Source organism: Cupressus sempervirens, chromosome 3 (assembly GCF_028749045.1).
Source record: "Cupressus sempervirens isolate cs-2001-9-10 chromosome 3, ASM2874904v1, whole genome shotgun sequence".
Taxonomy (NCBI): domain Eukaryota; kingdom Viridiplantae; phylum Streptophyta; class Pinopsida; order Cupressales; family Cupressaceae; genus Cupressus; species Cupressus sempervirens.
In genome coordinates this window covers 95,937,948-95,952,189 of record NC_143120.1, presented here as the reverse complement: position 1 = coordinate 95,952,189, position 14,242 = coordinate 95,937,948, and the positions used below count along the sequence as shown (strand labels likewise).

At 40.3% G+C, this 14,242-nt stretch overlaps 1 protein-coding gene across 1 annotated transcript in view; it reads left to right on the top strand.

The window, feature by feature from the left end:
* ARP (apurinic endonuclease-redox protein) overlaps window positions 1–14,242 on the top strand; it is a 250,176-nt gene that overhangs the window by 182,378 nt on the left and 53,556 nt on the right. Inside the window, exon 9 of the mRNA XM_089818478.1 lies at window positions 1,949–2,029. Within this exon, the coding sequence (XP_089674604.1) occupies window positions 1,949–2,029 (81 nt within the window). The remainder of the gene's footprint in view (window positions 1–1,948; window positions 2,030–14,242) is intronic.

The following is a 14,242-nucleotide window of genomic DNA, read 5'->3' as shown; positions in this document are numbered from 1 at the left end:
GTTGAAGTTCTTTTTGTATATGTGTCTTGTCGTGTTGCACTAGAGTCATCCACACCTTTTCATACCCCAAGTTTGTGTAGTCAGCTGGTGATTCTTTGATTGCTGCCACCATTTCCTTCAATATCATGATCTCACCAAGTTGAAAGGAAGCCCATTCGCATAGAGACAATGTGCAATAGCTTCATCAACACAGTCTCTTCCCTCCATTTTAAATGCAGTGTGTAATGGGCCTCTTTTGCAGGTTGAAATACCTACTTCTTCCTCATCCTCTCCTAGCACATGTATTGCAAAAATGGGTGTTGGGTGGATACAATTGGTTCAGTTGGTGCATGCATCTTCCTCTTTGAGGATGTACCTTGATAGTAGCTTTTTTTGATCTATGTACCAATGTATCAGCAGCTTCTTGTTCTCTTACAAATGAAACTATTTCTGCACTAGTCATCCCAGTACCTTTTTTGCCTTTGCACATCCCAAATCTTTGCCAGTAGGACCCATAAAATGAAACATCACCTGGGAATATGAGCTATTGAAACGTTTTCCTTTGTTACTTTTAGAATAATTACACTTCCAATTATATGAGCCACCTCCTGCAACCTGTGATATCCGCATTATATGTCTCCACAAAGGAGAACCTATATCAGTTTTGAAATTATCAGTCCCTTGCCCTCCTTGGCCCACCATTGAACTTTGACTAGCATCCATTCTTGCCTAGTTTTTTACAACCTATTCTATAAGGAAATAAATAAATTTTAATTAGGTCCTAACAACTATGAACATCATGCATACAAATGCAAAGAAGTGAAAAGAAAACTACTAAATTAGATACCCAAATTTGCTTCTCTATATCTTTAAAAAAAAAAATTGAAAAAAATCTTGAGAATTTTTCTTCAAGAACTTGAAAGAATTCATCAAAATACTCAAGAATGGAATTGATCACCTATCTCAAATGATTTAAACTCCTCTGAGAAAGCTATCTCTCGCCCTTCGACTGATCCTCTTCTAAAATGCCGAACTTGGCCTCACAATGGCAATGCAAACTAGAGACCAAATGAGAAGTGGTTGTAGGTGCAAACAAAGTTCCAAAATGAGTTGTGAGTGCTTCAACATTCACGTTTAGGGTCGTTTTAGGGTTTCATAGCAAAAAACAACCTAAAAATATCAATTAAAGCACATGCATATTGGGCAACTTAAGTGTTTTTTTAGGTTCTATAATTGTTTGTGTCCACTCGGCCTGCAAGTGCTCCTAGATGCATCCAGAAGCCCTGCGGAGGCTGTCTGGAAGCAAGCCATAGGCTTCCAAATGTGGTTTGGAAGCCCTATGGCTTGCTTCCAGATAGCTCTGCAAGGTTTCCAAATGCATCTGACACCTGTCCGGATCAGCATCGGCATCCGGAGGCAACAGAGACGAATCGGTAACTTTGGTCTTCATAGTGAATAGATTCCCATAGCAATTGATAATAGGTGAAACATCTTTACTTGGTTTTCATTTCAAATATTTGACAAAGTAAGAAGTTTGAAGAAGGTAAATGTTTAGTAGTCCTAACCCAACTAGAAAGGGGGACATTACACAATCTACCCTGGTTTCACTCCAACTATGCTCTTGTAGACAATTGACAACTTTACAAAGAACTCAGAATCACTTCTGAAATGTTCTATAAGCCTGCTAGAACATTTTATAGAACCCTTGCTCTTCAATTTTTTATTTTCTGTCATCCAAATTGTGAGAGGCTTCCATGGACCATTATTTATTATCTTGTTTTTCTTCTATTTGAATTTTTTTACCTTCTTATGTTTAAACTACCGAGGCATGAATGTTGAAATAAGTAGTTGTTCAAACGGAATTGTACTTTGTGTATGAAATTTTTACTATTTTTTCTGGAATCCCATCTTGTTGATTGATGCTAATTTGCTAAAGTATGAAACAAATCAACTACAATTATGTATGCAGGATCTAGAACAGAAAAAACCAGTGGTTTTGACAGGTGATTTAAACTGTGCACATGAAGAGATTGATATCTACAATCCTGAAGTAAGTCTTTCTATTTTTTCGTTTGTTTTGTTTCTCATCATCATTTGCAAACAGCATGTTTCATACATCTTCTATCTGGGGTATTTGGCAGTGAAGTATTTATCACTCTGCAATCATAAGACACTACTAATCATTTATATATAGGGAGAAAATAGAAAGAATAATGGTTGTTGAAATAAAACTGTTCCTTTTACTTCGTACTTATCATTCCCTTGCTTTCCTTTATTGAAACTAACAGAATTAACAGTCTGCCAATGCAAAGTATGCTTTGTAAGGACCCTGTTAATTCTGCCCCATTTTCTCAAATTCGGATGTTTGACATTTTGTCAAACACTTGGAGTATACTTAAATATGAGTGGTTCTGAAAATTATTTTCTATATATGGTTTGTTTAATACTTTCGTTATATTTTCCCCTTAATTTAATTCATCCCGACTTTCATATAATCAAGGAGACATTGTGCAAACAGTTTGCAATCATACCATATGACCGAATATCTAAAATTTAAACATAATGGACTGCTGTATACAACTCAGAAAATCAGAATGATGCATACATAACGCTCTGACATTAGTGAACAACAGAAATAAAGAACTCAGGAATTGTAACAGCTGGAAAATGAGTTTCAGTATAAATACCTTCTTGATATAAAGGGATTGTGATGCACTGGTCCGACCATTCAGATTACAGTAGAAAATAGACTTCATTAAAGAAATATTATAATATTCTAATATGGTACACTTAATGAATCAGCAACTAACAACGGGCATTCAAAATTGGGAGAAGTTTTACATGAGATCTATGAAGACACCATTAAAAGGGTGAAGATAATGTGGATTCTGAGTGTAAACAACATTTCATTGTCTTTGTATGACCTTAATAATCATAACATTATAAACAAGTTCTGTGCGGGTGACCATGGTCAGAGGCATTATCTTGTCGATACTGAAGATTTCAAAGCCAAGTGTGAAATAATGTTGATGGATCCAAGGTACACAAAAGGTTTAACATTCCATAATGGGTTTGCTAATTCTCACCTCATGAAAACATCTCTATTTTGTTCACATGGAAGGCATTCTCTTGAGATGGTTATCAAAGGAAAGACTGAGGGTTCTGAACTTTAAGCTTGCTATTCCTCATTCATTAACAGTCAATGGTCAAGTCTATCATATCCCTAGTTTGATGAGTGAGCATAATTCCATCAATTGGCAGCAAGTGGGAGAATTCTCAGATTTGGTTCAAACATTTTTATCCTACACATTGATGAATAGTGCTCTCCTATGATGCTGAGCACAGAATTATCAGATCTTGCATTGATGATTACTGCTGATTGTGTGGGTTTGTGAGTGTTCAGCCCGTAGGTGAACATGAGAGAAACATATAATGATTTAACAAGTAAAATACTATTCATTCATCAAATGTTTTTCGTACATAACAATGTTCCATCCAATGATGCCAAATACATAAGTGAAAGCTGCATTTATAATACCCAATATAGGGCTAATGAAACCACACAACCGTGTCTGCACCAGTAACTGCCTAACTACCCATTTTGCCAGACAACATCATCCCCCCCAAAAAAGAAAAGTCGTCTCCTGGCAACTAAAAACTAACAAAATTAGGAGACAACACACAAACATAGAAACAATATAGACTAGGGAGGAGGTTGTGTCCTTGAAGTGTTCTGCTGCCGTCACAACTCATAAACTTGATCAATGCAGATGTGTAAGTCCTTTTGCGTCCGTGTGTTAACTTCCACTGCCTCTTTTAGGAGAAGTTGCCTCCAGGGCCTCGGCCTGGGCTATCTGCAATCCTTGTTCGGCCTCTTGCAATCTTTGCTCGGCCTTCTCCTTATCTCGCCAAAGCTCAGCTCACTCAGTTGCCCATGTTGCATGCTGGCTAACTAGTTCAACAACTAACTTCTCTCGAGCTTCTATCTCGACTGCCGTAGATCTTACAACTGCAATCCTCTATGTTTCCCTATCTACTTCTGCACTTTTAAGCATAGTAGATGCCTTTATATGCCCCTACTATCTCATGTGCCAACTTCTCTATAGTAGTGTTGCATGGTCCCAACTCAGGCTCTGTAGCCCAATTAGCCAACATCTCAGGTGTTTCCACTACTAGCAATCCCCTGGCCTCAAAGCAAGAACGAAAACGCTCAGGATAGACCCCTTGAATATAGGCTTAGACCAAATCTAACTCCTTCCTATGGGTCAAAGCCTGATATCCAATGACTTGTTCTCTCTCCATCACAACCTCCAGGGCTTTGATGTATGCCTTCCAGCTATCCTCATCCAACCCATAATCCTCTTTTCCCACAGTGTCGACATCCCGCTCCATATCTGTATCCATCTCTGCCTCTCCTATGGTAGCCACGTCCACATCTAGTGTCGCCTCCACATCTCTTGGCGCATCCTCAGACTATGGTATTCCCATCTCCTGTGGCTTTAATATGGCAGCTACTCCTAAGGATACCTCTCCTTGCCTCGAGGATTGAAGAACCAACCTCTACAGGAATGAGTTGGAACTGCTGTCTCAAAAAAAAATTGGCTCTGTCCATCACTTCAACCTTCTCTTGTTGTGCTATTTGGGTTATCTCAATGCTCTTGATTGGCTTCGCTAGTTGGTCCTCGGCCAAAAAAGATGAAAATATGGTGACAACAATGTCAAAGCCGATCATATCTAGTCGAACTTGAGGTTTGGGCTGTGGCGTGAAATAACCCTGACAGGTTATTGTTTCTTTTAACACCAAAACTCAATCCTTTAAGGGTTAGACATTTCGTCAAACACTTGGTGAACAATGATCACAAATGCAATGTTTCAAATCATCCATCAAATTAATGGTTATTACAAATGCAGTGATAATGGTGACGCAAACACGTTCAGAGAAATCTTATTATCTTACAAGTTCTGAAATTAGTACTTCTAGTTATCCACCAATTGAATGATTATCTGATACTAACCATGTATGAAAACTGGACGCCTATATTAACAACCAAAATTAAATTAAAGGGAGAACCTGTAACAGCGGATAGCCGAATTATAAAAAAGTCTGGTACTGGCTGTTATATATATATATATATATTGATGCTGAGAATAGTGATATGCAGCCTGTCGTGAATCGACCTGAACATGCGATAGCTCTCGACTTCTTATCTCTGTCTCCTCTTACCTACGTTGATGGCAGATTATGCAAAAATGATTCCTTATAGTCAAATCGCCTTGGACACTAGACAGTAATGGCACACGGTATCAACCAATATGGGGATCGCAGGCCCCAGGTGAAGGTCGTCTGGACTGCACAGTCACTTAAGGTGGAGAGGGCAGATCCCATACAACTCGTAATGAACATCAGTAAGTAATGCCGCCAGTCCACCAAACTTGCACATAAATTTGATAATGCTGCCTTTCTGATATAATGAATGTGAATTCAATTGTAGGCTTACCCGCCTACCAATGCTGTGCGATTTAATATATTAAAACGGCTCCTTTATCAATTAATTCTTTCTGCCTTTGGCTTGATATTGGGTAGCGTCTGTCACCCGAGATTTTAATGAATTGCGTCTGAGTCGGAAATCGGGAAACAGACCTTACAAATATTCTGACCCGTATCTAGTTTAAAAATCTCCAAATATGTGATAGCGCATTCGATTATGGTGATAGCGCAAACTATATATTGTCCTCTGTCCCACAAATCCCTCTGTGGAATTATCTGACTTTGGAATGGACGCTAATGGTTGGAATTGGATCCCGCAAATTTTCGCCAATATTGTGCATATTAATCCAAACGGCTTCTACTCGGTTCAATTTGGTTCCGCCCCATCTTATCTCAAATGGTGTCGCCTTATAATATGATAATTGTGATGACCTTTGGCTCTAGACTTCGGCTACGGAAACGTTGGCTGATAAGATATTTTGGAAGATTCGTTCTTTAACCCCTGATCTGCTCACGCTGGAACTTCTATATAGGATACTGAAAATGTCCCTTACTTTTCTTAAACAACAATCAAACTCCTTCAAACTCCTCAATACTGTTCTTGACTTGATAATCTGAATCAAATCCTTCAAAAGATAGTGCTGCAAGAACCACAAATTGGCCTTAAGCCACAAATAGTCGCCCTGATGAAATGACTGTAATGTCACCTCCAATCTGCAATAATTCAGATGATATTTCACACCCTCAAAATTGCGTACCTATTGAGAGTTTTCGTTCTCAATGGCCAACTATGACAATTGCAGAAACCCTAGGTTCCACAATGCACCTGTGATTGAATCACAATCTGAAATCAATAGAGAGATAAACAACTGCCTGATTCGAATGGAGCCCCGGGGCGCCTATTTATTCTTTTCTCTCCACCTTCTCCAGAGACTTCTAGAACATTTCTGATTTTATCTCTTAAGTGACTTTATTAAATATTTTATAATCCAAGTCACTTTATTAAATTAATTAAATATAAAGTTATCTTTTAATATTTATTTATTTGATAACTTTATAAATAATTAACTTAATATCGCTTATTTATTTAATTAAAATAATTAATTAGTCGTCCTTATAAAATATTCATTATTTTGGACAACCAGATTAATTAAATTAATTAAATCGAACTGTCACCAAAAATGGGGACATGACAGTCCGCCCTTCCTGAAATTGCTTGTCCCCAAGCAATGTTTAAACCATAAACCAATCAGTATGCCTGGATCCCAAATGTAAATCTGTATATCATCCCAATCCTCCTCATACTCCCGTGGAGAAATTATCAATACCAGTAGCTGAGAAACTGTACTCAATATCCAAACGACTGACAACTCTGATGAAATCATCTGTAAACCAACTGTAGATGGCGATAGAAGAAACCTTTCTGTAGAACTCAAACCAACTGAAACATCAACTCTATCAAAACTCAAGCCCCCGTCAAAATGACACTTGCACCCAACTGCACTGTAGATATGACAACAGCCATAGGTACCTGAATCACTGCCATCAAATCCAGTCTCTGAAAAACTACTCCAGGTGTGTTGATGCTGCAGGCTGAGTAACTTGCGACTACCAATTTATTTTCAAAAGATGGCGCCAATCTATCCCATTATGGATGGTAAGAAACTGGAGCCAATCTACATCTGCATGAAATAGAATCTTCTATCTCTGTGTCAAAAGAAAAATGATGAGCGTACCCTACCGTATAACGCCGGTAAGAACCTCCAAATTCTGCTACTGGCTCTCCATCGTTGAACTGAGAATCAATAGATGACTCCAATTTCAGGCTCCGAGTAGTTGTAGGCTGATTAGCATCCTGTGCACTCTGCTCAACAATCCCCTCCTCGAGATCCCTGCGAGGTAGCATAGTAGAAAAAACCCCTATAATCTTCTCAACCAATCTGCAAATAACACTAGTATCTTGGATGAGAACACCTTCTGTTACTTCATGCGAATCCAGATGAACACGTGCACTATCCAACAAATATTCCATGAACGGCTCAGAGCAGTAAAAATTATACGAAGAAGCATCAACATACTCCCCTGCACACCACAACTGATCCTCCTGTAAGGGTGGCATACTTAAATGTTCCACACTGTCATCTGTCTGAGAAGAATAAATCTGGAGTCTCGACTCTGCTGGTATTCCGAACTCATTAGGACCAGCTACTACCAAATCCTGAATATGTGTGTCAGCCTTAACAATATGCTCCTCAGTAGCAACCGTAGGAGTGTACTCACCACCATCCACCTCAATGGTCAGGTGAACTGGGTCTGGGGCTGGTTTCGACTGCAATTGCTCCAACTCCACAGTTATCTCTTTTAACTGAAACTGCGACTCCTGTAGATCTCGCTGTGTGTCCTCTAAAACCTCAGTAGTTGCTATGAGCTCCTGGGAAAGCTCACTCACCTCCTCTTCACGATCCAAGAGTGCCTCATATGCTGTACTTCCCCACTCAACCAGGTGATCACGGTTGACTACCAATCGTAAGTAATCCTGCTTCAAAATCCGAACAGCTTCACGCAAGGCATGAATCTCTGCCAAAGAAAAGTAACCACCGCTGGACTCATCTGTCATAGAAGAACCCCAACCAGTAACAGCCAACAACTGACGAGCAGTATCAAAATGCTCACAAGCGATAGCAATTTCTCGCTCACTAACTTTCAACTGGCTAGTCACATGATGACTCTGGTTAAACTGTCTCCTACAAGCCCCTTCTGGTGCTCTGTCTAAAAGAGTATCCTCAAGGTCACTGGTTTCTAGACTATTATCATCCATAACTGGCGAATCATCTCCAAGGTCCATATCAACATCCAAATTGTCAAAAGCTGTAGTACTGCTGTCCAGCTCTTCTGTACCCAAAGAAACTGTCAAGGAAGCTAAATCTTCAAAACTGTCCATTTCATCCTCCTGGATGTCATCAAGGCCAAAACGATCCTGGAACTCATCTGTACACACTGCCAAAAAATCTTCAACACCTTTCAGCAAGAATGGTCGTCTACATATATGAACCAAACCCAACAACGGTGTATAAAAACCAATACCAACATCGGACAAGCTGCTGGCACAAGGAAAAACAACACCGTGTATTCTGCTAATCAAATTCATGATAGCATCCAAATAATCATTGCTACCATAAAGTGTTCTCCAGTCAACTAAATCCCAAATGCTGCTAAAACATTCTTGAGTCCATATCCGTAAACAAGGAACAGCTGGTAACTCAAGCAAACTCCTTACCTGAGTAATGTGACCAACTAACTCCACAAACCTGTCTGTCATTGCCCTTATATCCTGGATGTGAAAGCAAGATGAATGTGTAACATTATCAGCAATCTCATATGAACCGCCTACTGCAGAAAACTGAGTGTCAAACGTGCCAGATGAAACTAAGCTTAGCTCCATTCCGTGCTTATTCCCATGTCTCTCCCAGTCCTGTAAAGCCAAAATTGCTCGAGTGTCCTCAAGCTCGCGAGAAAGCTTGACAACTTTCTCCTCCTTCCTCCTCAAGGCATCTGAATAGTCTTTGGCAAGGCTAAGAAGATGGTCACGATCTGATAGAAGATGTAAATAGTTCAACTTCATCGTTCCCATTCCTTCTCTAATCGCCTGTAAGTCAATGCAAGAAGACTTTGCCTGAACTCCCTTATGTCTTCCTTGTAACTGAATCATCTGGATGTGTTCTTCTATCATCTCCCGGATCTTGTCATGATGAGATAAGGAAGTCACAACACTATCTTCGCTCACCTTCAGCTGGCTGGACCAATCATGTGAAGTACCACCAGTTTCATCCTCATGTGACGAAGCATCTAACTGAGCCTGGTACTCTCTCTCAGCAAAATCATGAATACTCAATGTCTGCTCACCTCTACTTGGTATCTCACCATCAACATCCTTATCATCATCTGAACTCACTTCACTGTAATCATTGCCTGTTGGAACCAAACCACCCTGAGTATCTAAGATATCACCCTTGGGAGACTTGTATACAACTGTCTCAACTTGAGTATCAAGTTGACGGTTACTATCAATCGGCATAATATCCATTCCCGCTATCTCCTAAAATATGGTGCGCCCAACATCTTCCTCCAAGCGAGTTTGATTTTTGTCTTCCCTAGATTCGGCTATATGCTGGTCACCAACTGCTGCAAACTCCTTGTAGAGGTTTCTAGATACCTCACTTGTAGAGATCTCGTCCTTTTTTTCCTTTGTTTTGGCAGCTGTTCCTCATATGTTCTCTCCTTCGGTTTAGATAGCTATCAAAGTTTAATAGTTTATGCACATGCGGGGGTAATGCCTGCCATTCTGCAGTAGTAGCTCTAAGATCATCCGTCAAATCATCATCTCCTATTTCCTGAACCTCTTCCCTTAGGGAAGTGGGACGAGTAGGCCTATTCGCTGTCCAAAATCTGTGCCCCAGTGAGCCTGTCACACTTCTAATTTCATGATCCGGTGTACCTTTACCTTGAGCAACTCTTTCCATTAAGATAGTCAAAGCCTGTAGTGACTGAGCTATTCTTTGTTGTCCGGTAGTCATGCTTCTATAAAATTCTCTGGTTGCATCAACTCTGGAGAATCTCGGAGGACTCTGTGACTGTCTTTCACCCATATCTCTGCCCTTAAGTGTTGTTCTCCTGCGAAAATGATATCTGTAACATGGTTGCACAAATTATTTTTCTACCCAACAGGATGGCAGGAATGCTGCTCTGATACCACTGAAATAACCCTGACAGGTTATTGTTTCTTTTAACACCAAAACTCAATCCTTTAAGGGTTAGACATTTCGTCAAACACTTGGTGAACAATGATCACAAATGCAATGTTTCAAATCATCCATCAAATTAATGGTTATTACAAATGCAGTGATAATGGTGACGCAAACACGTTCAGAGAAATCTTATTATCTTACAAGTTCTGAAATTAGTACTTCTAGTTATCCACCAATTGAATGATTATCTGATACTAACCATGTATGAAAATTGGACGCCTATATTAACAACCAAAATTAAATTAAAGGGAGAACCTGTAATAGCGGATAGCCGAATTATAAAAAAGTTTGGTACTGGCTGTTATATATATATATACTGATGCTGAGAATAGTGATATGCAACCTGTCGTGAACCGACCTGAACATGCGATAGCTCTCGACTTCTTATCTCTGTCTCCTCTTACCTACGTTGATGGCAGATTATGCAAAAATGATTCCTTATAGTCAAATCGCCTTGGACACTAGATAGTAATGGCACACGGTATCAACCAATATGGGGATCGCAGGCCCCAGGTGAAGGTCGTCTGGACTGCATAGTCACTTAAGGCGGAGAGGGCAGATCCCACACAACTCGTAATGAACATCAGTAAGTAATGCCGCCAGTCCACCAAACTTGCACATAAATCTGATAATGCTGCCTTTCTGATATAATGAATGTGAATTCAATTGTAGGCTTACCCGCCTACCAATGCTGTGCGATTTAATATATTAAAACGGCTCCTTTATCAATTAATTCTTTCCGCCTTTGGCTTGATATTGGGTAGCGTCTGTCACCCGAGATTTTAATGAATCGCGTCTGAGTCAGAAATCGGGAAACAGACCTTACAAATATTCCGACCCGTATCTAGTTTAAAAATCGCCAAATATGTGATAGCGCATTCGATTATGGTGATAGCGCAAACTGTATATTGTCCTCTGTCCCACAAATCCCTCTGTGGAATTATCTGACTTTGGAATGGACGCTGATGGTTGGAATTGGGTCATGCAAATTTCCGCCAATATTGTGCATATTAATCCAAACGGCTTCTACTCAGTTCAATTTGGTTCCGCCCCATCTTATCTCAAATGGTGTCGCCTTATAATATGATAATTGTGATGACCTTTGGCTCTAGACTTCGGCTACAGAAACGTTGGCTGATAAGATATTTTGGAAGATTCGTTCTTTAACCCCTGATCTGCTCACGCTGGAACTTCTATATAGGATACTGAAAATGTCCCTTACTTTTCTTAAACAACAATCGAACTCCTTCGAACTCCTCAATACTGTTCTTGACCTGATAATCTGAATCAAATCCTTCAAAAGATAGTGCTGCAAGAACCACAAATTGGCCTTAAGCCACAAATAGTCGCCTTGATGAAATGACTGTAACGTCACCTCCAATCTGCAATAATTCAGATGATATTTCACACCCTAGGTTCCAATGGCCAACTGTTTTCGTTCTCAATGGCCAACTGTGACAATTGCAGAAACCCTAGGTTCCACAATGCACCTGTGATTGAATCACAATCTGAAATCAATAGAGAGATAAACAACTGCCTAATTCGAATGGAGCCCCGGGGCGCCTATTTATTCTTTTCTCTCCACCTTCTCCAGAGACTTCTAGAACATTTCTGATTTTATCTCTTAAGTGACTTTATTAAATATTTTATAATCCAAGTCACTTTATTAAATTAATTAAATATAAAGTTATCTTTTAATATTTATTTATTTGATAACTTTATAAATAATTAACTTAATATCGCTTATTTATTTAATTAAAATAATTAATTAGTCGTCCTTATAAAATATTCATTATTTTGGACAACCAGATTAATTAAATTAATTAAATCGAACTGTCACCAAAAATGGGGACATGACATGGCGCGTGCATCTCTACTAACTCGGTTGTTGGCATTGCTAGTGCATCTGGATCTGCTAAAACATTTAGTGGAGTCATAACATCAGTGGTTTCCGTTCTGGCCGTCGGTGGAGTCATGATAATTGGTGGATGTCTCTGGCGAAACGGAGGAATAAGCGAGGTAGTGGCTGTCAAGTGTGTTGAAGTCGGCAACTAGGGAGGGGTGAAAAGTGTGGACCCTACAATTGCCGCATTGCTTCCAACCTCTGCTGAGGTACTCTTCCTTGGAATCGACTCCACTACTCTTTGTAGTTTCCTCCCTTCCGTTGTCTATGTCCCGGTATGCATCTAACCCCTGCAATACCCTCTTATGATCGACCGTAGTTCCACCCATATCTAGATGCCTCTAGTAGAATACTAGACGTTCTTTTGGTGCCAATTTCCCCCTCGGTGTAACTTCAAAGTCGTCTGTTGGAACTTGATGAAGGGCTGCTTCCAAAAACAAGCCGATGACATGATGTGGTATGAAAAATGTTCGATGTTCTAATGTCATAAATTCCTCCATTGTATCTGCGAGGACTATGACACAATCATACACAGTACCATTCATGATGTCGTTCATGAATGTAATCTGAGGTAGGGCAATATCTGAGGCCCTACTCACCTCCATCAACTTTCTTTTTATTACATCCATAATACATCTCCAATGGCCCTCTCGAATGAAATCTTTCCGTAGTCCTTGACTCTTGGTACTCTTCACCACAAACTCCAATTCCTCTGGTGTGAGGTCGCGACCCACCAATTTTACCCAATATTCCTTGTGTTTATGCGGCAACTTGTGATTCTTGGCCACCACTTTGCAACCTTCTTGGCTAGGAATGCCAAGTACCCTGCTGAAATCTTGTGCTTTGAAGGAGACTCTCATCTGCTGCTTCTAGTAAACAAGTGTGCTTGGTCGGCTGTTCTTGTTGTATGTTTTGATCATGGTTCTTAGGATCGTCTCAAATAGTCCAATGGAGAATACCGAGAGTTGTATTGCCCAATATACTTGGTCACGGATTAGAATTAGCTTGATTAGGTCTGTATCCGCCGTCTCTTGCCACCATCTCCGACACTCACTATCATTCAACCCTTCGAACTGAACTGTGAGATGTGACAAGCCAGCCTTCACCTTTTGTTTCTTGTTGCTGGATGTTGCTGACCTTACAACTCGGACTCCAGAAGTCAACACTCTCGCATTCTTTGCCATACTATTTTCCTTCACTTGGTCTTTCCATTGTTTTCTTTTTCCTGCCGACTACATCATAACAATCTCTTGTTTTGTCTTGTCTTTTATTGTAATAAAACAAAAAACACTTAGGTTTTTTTGCTTCTCCTCAGCAATGCTTCTATGGACAACGCTAGTTTTCGCGGATTGGCAGATGCTTTTCCCTTTCAGCCTTCTGGGCACCCGTTATTTACCTTCAAGGACTTGTTCCTTCTCCACTGGTAGACGGCAAACTTCTTCCTTTGCTGTTTTTCTTTCTTCCTGTATTACGGTTACAGGCTCTTGCGCTTCCCGTAGCAATACTTATCATTTGCGTCTTTCAGGCTACACATGTCTTGTCCTGGTGGCATATTGGTCTTCCTCCTCTATCCACAGACACCCTTCTTCCTGCTCAACGACCACTCTGTGTTCCCTCCCCCTTTTTTCCTATTTTCCTTTCACTTAAGTGCCCGAAAGTATTAGTGATCAATAAAAATCTGGGAGTTTTGTGTGGCCTTCACCATTTACTTCTGTCGGGCCTTCAACATTAATTTCCGCGGGGACTTCAACACTCCGCTCGCAATCATCTTGCGGGGTTAATAAGGAGTGGTATGTGAGGTTGAATTTGGGTGGCCACAAGGTAGGCTTGCCCAATTTCTTCCACATCTCCTTGGGAAGAACATTCACCCTAGACCCACCATCCACAATGGTATCCGTCAGGATGGTTCCAAGGATTCCCATCTCGACTACCGCCAAGTGACAGTCGTTGCTTACTGTCAGCAACATGGGATCTGTGGCCGACCCTCTTGCTGTCGTTGGTTGTTCCTTCGTCTCCGACGGGTTTGCGTGGGCCTTCAATAATGCCGTCCTTAGTTGCGGTAACATT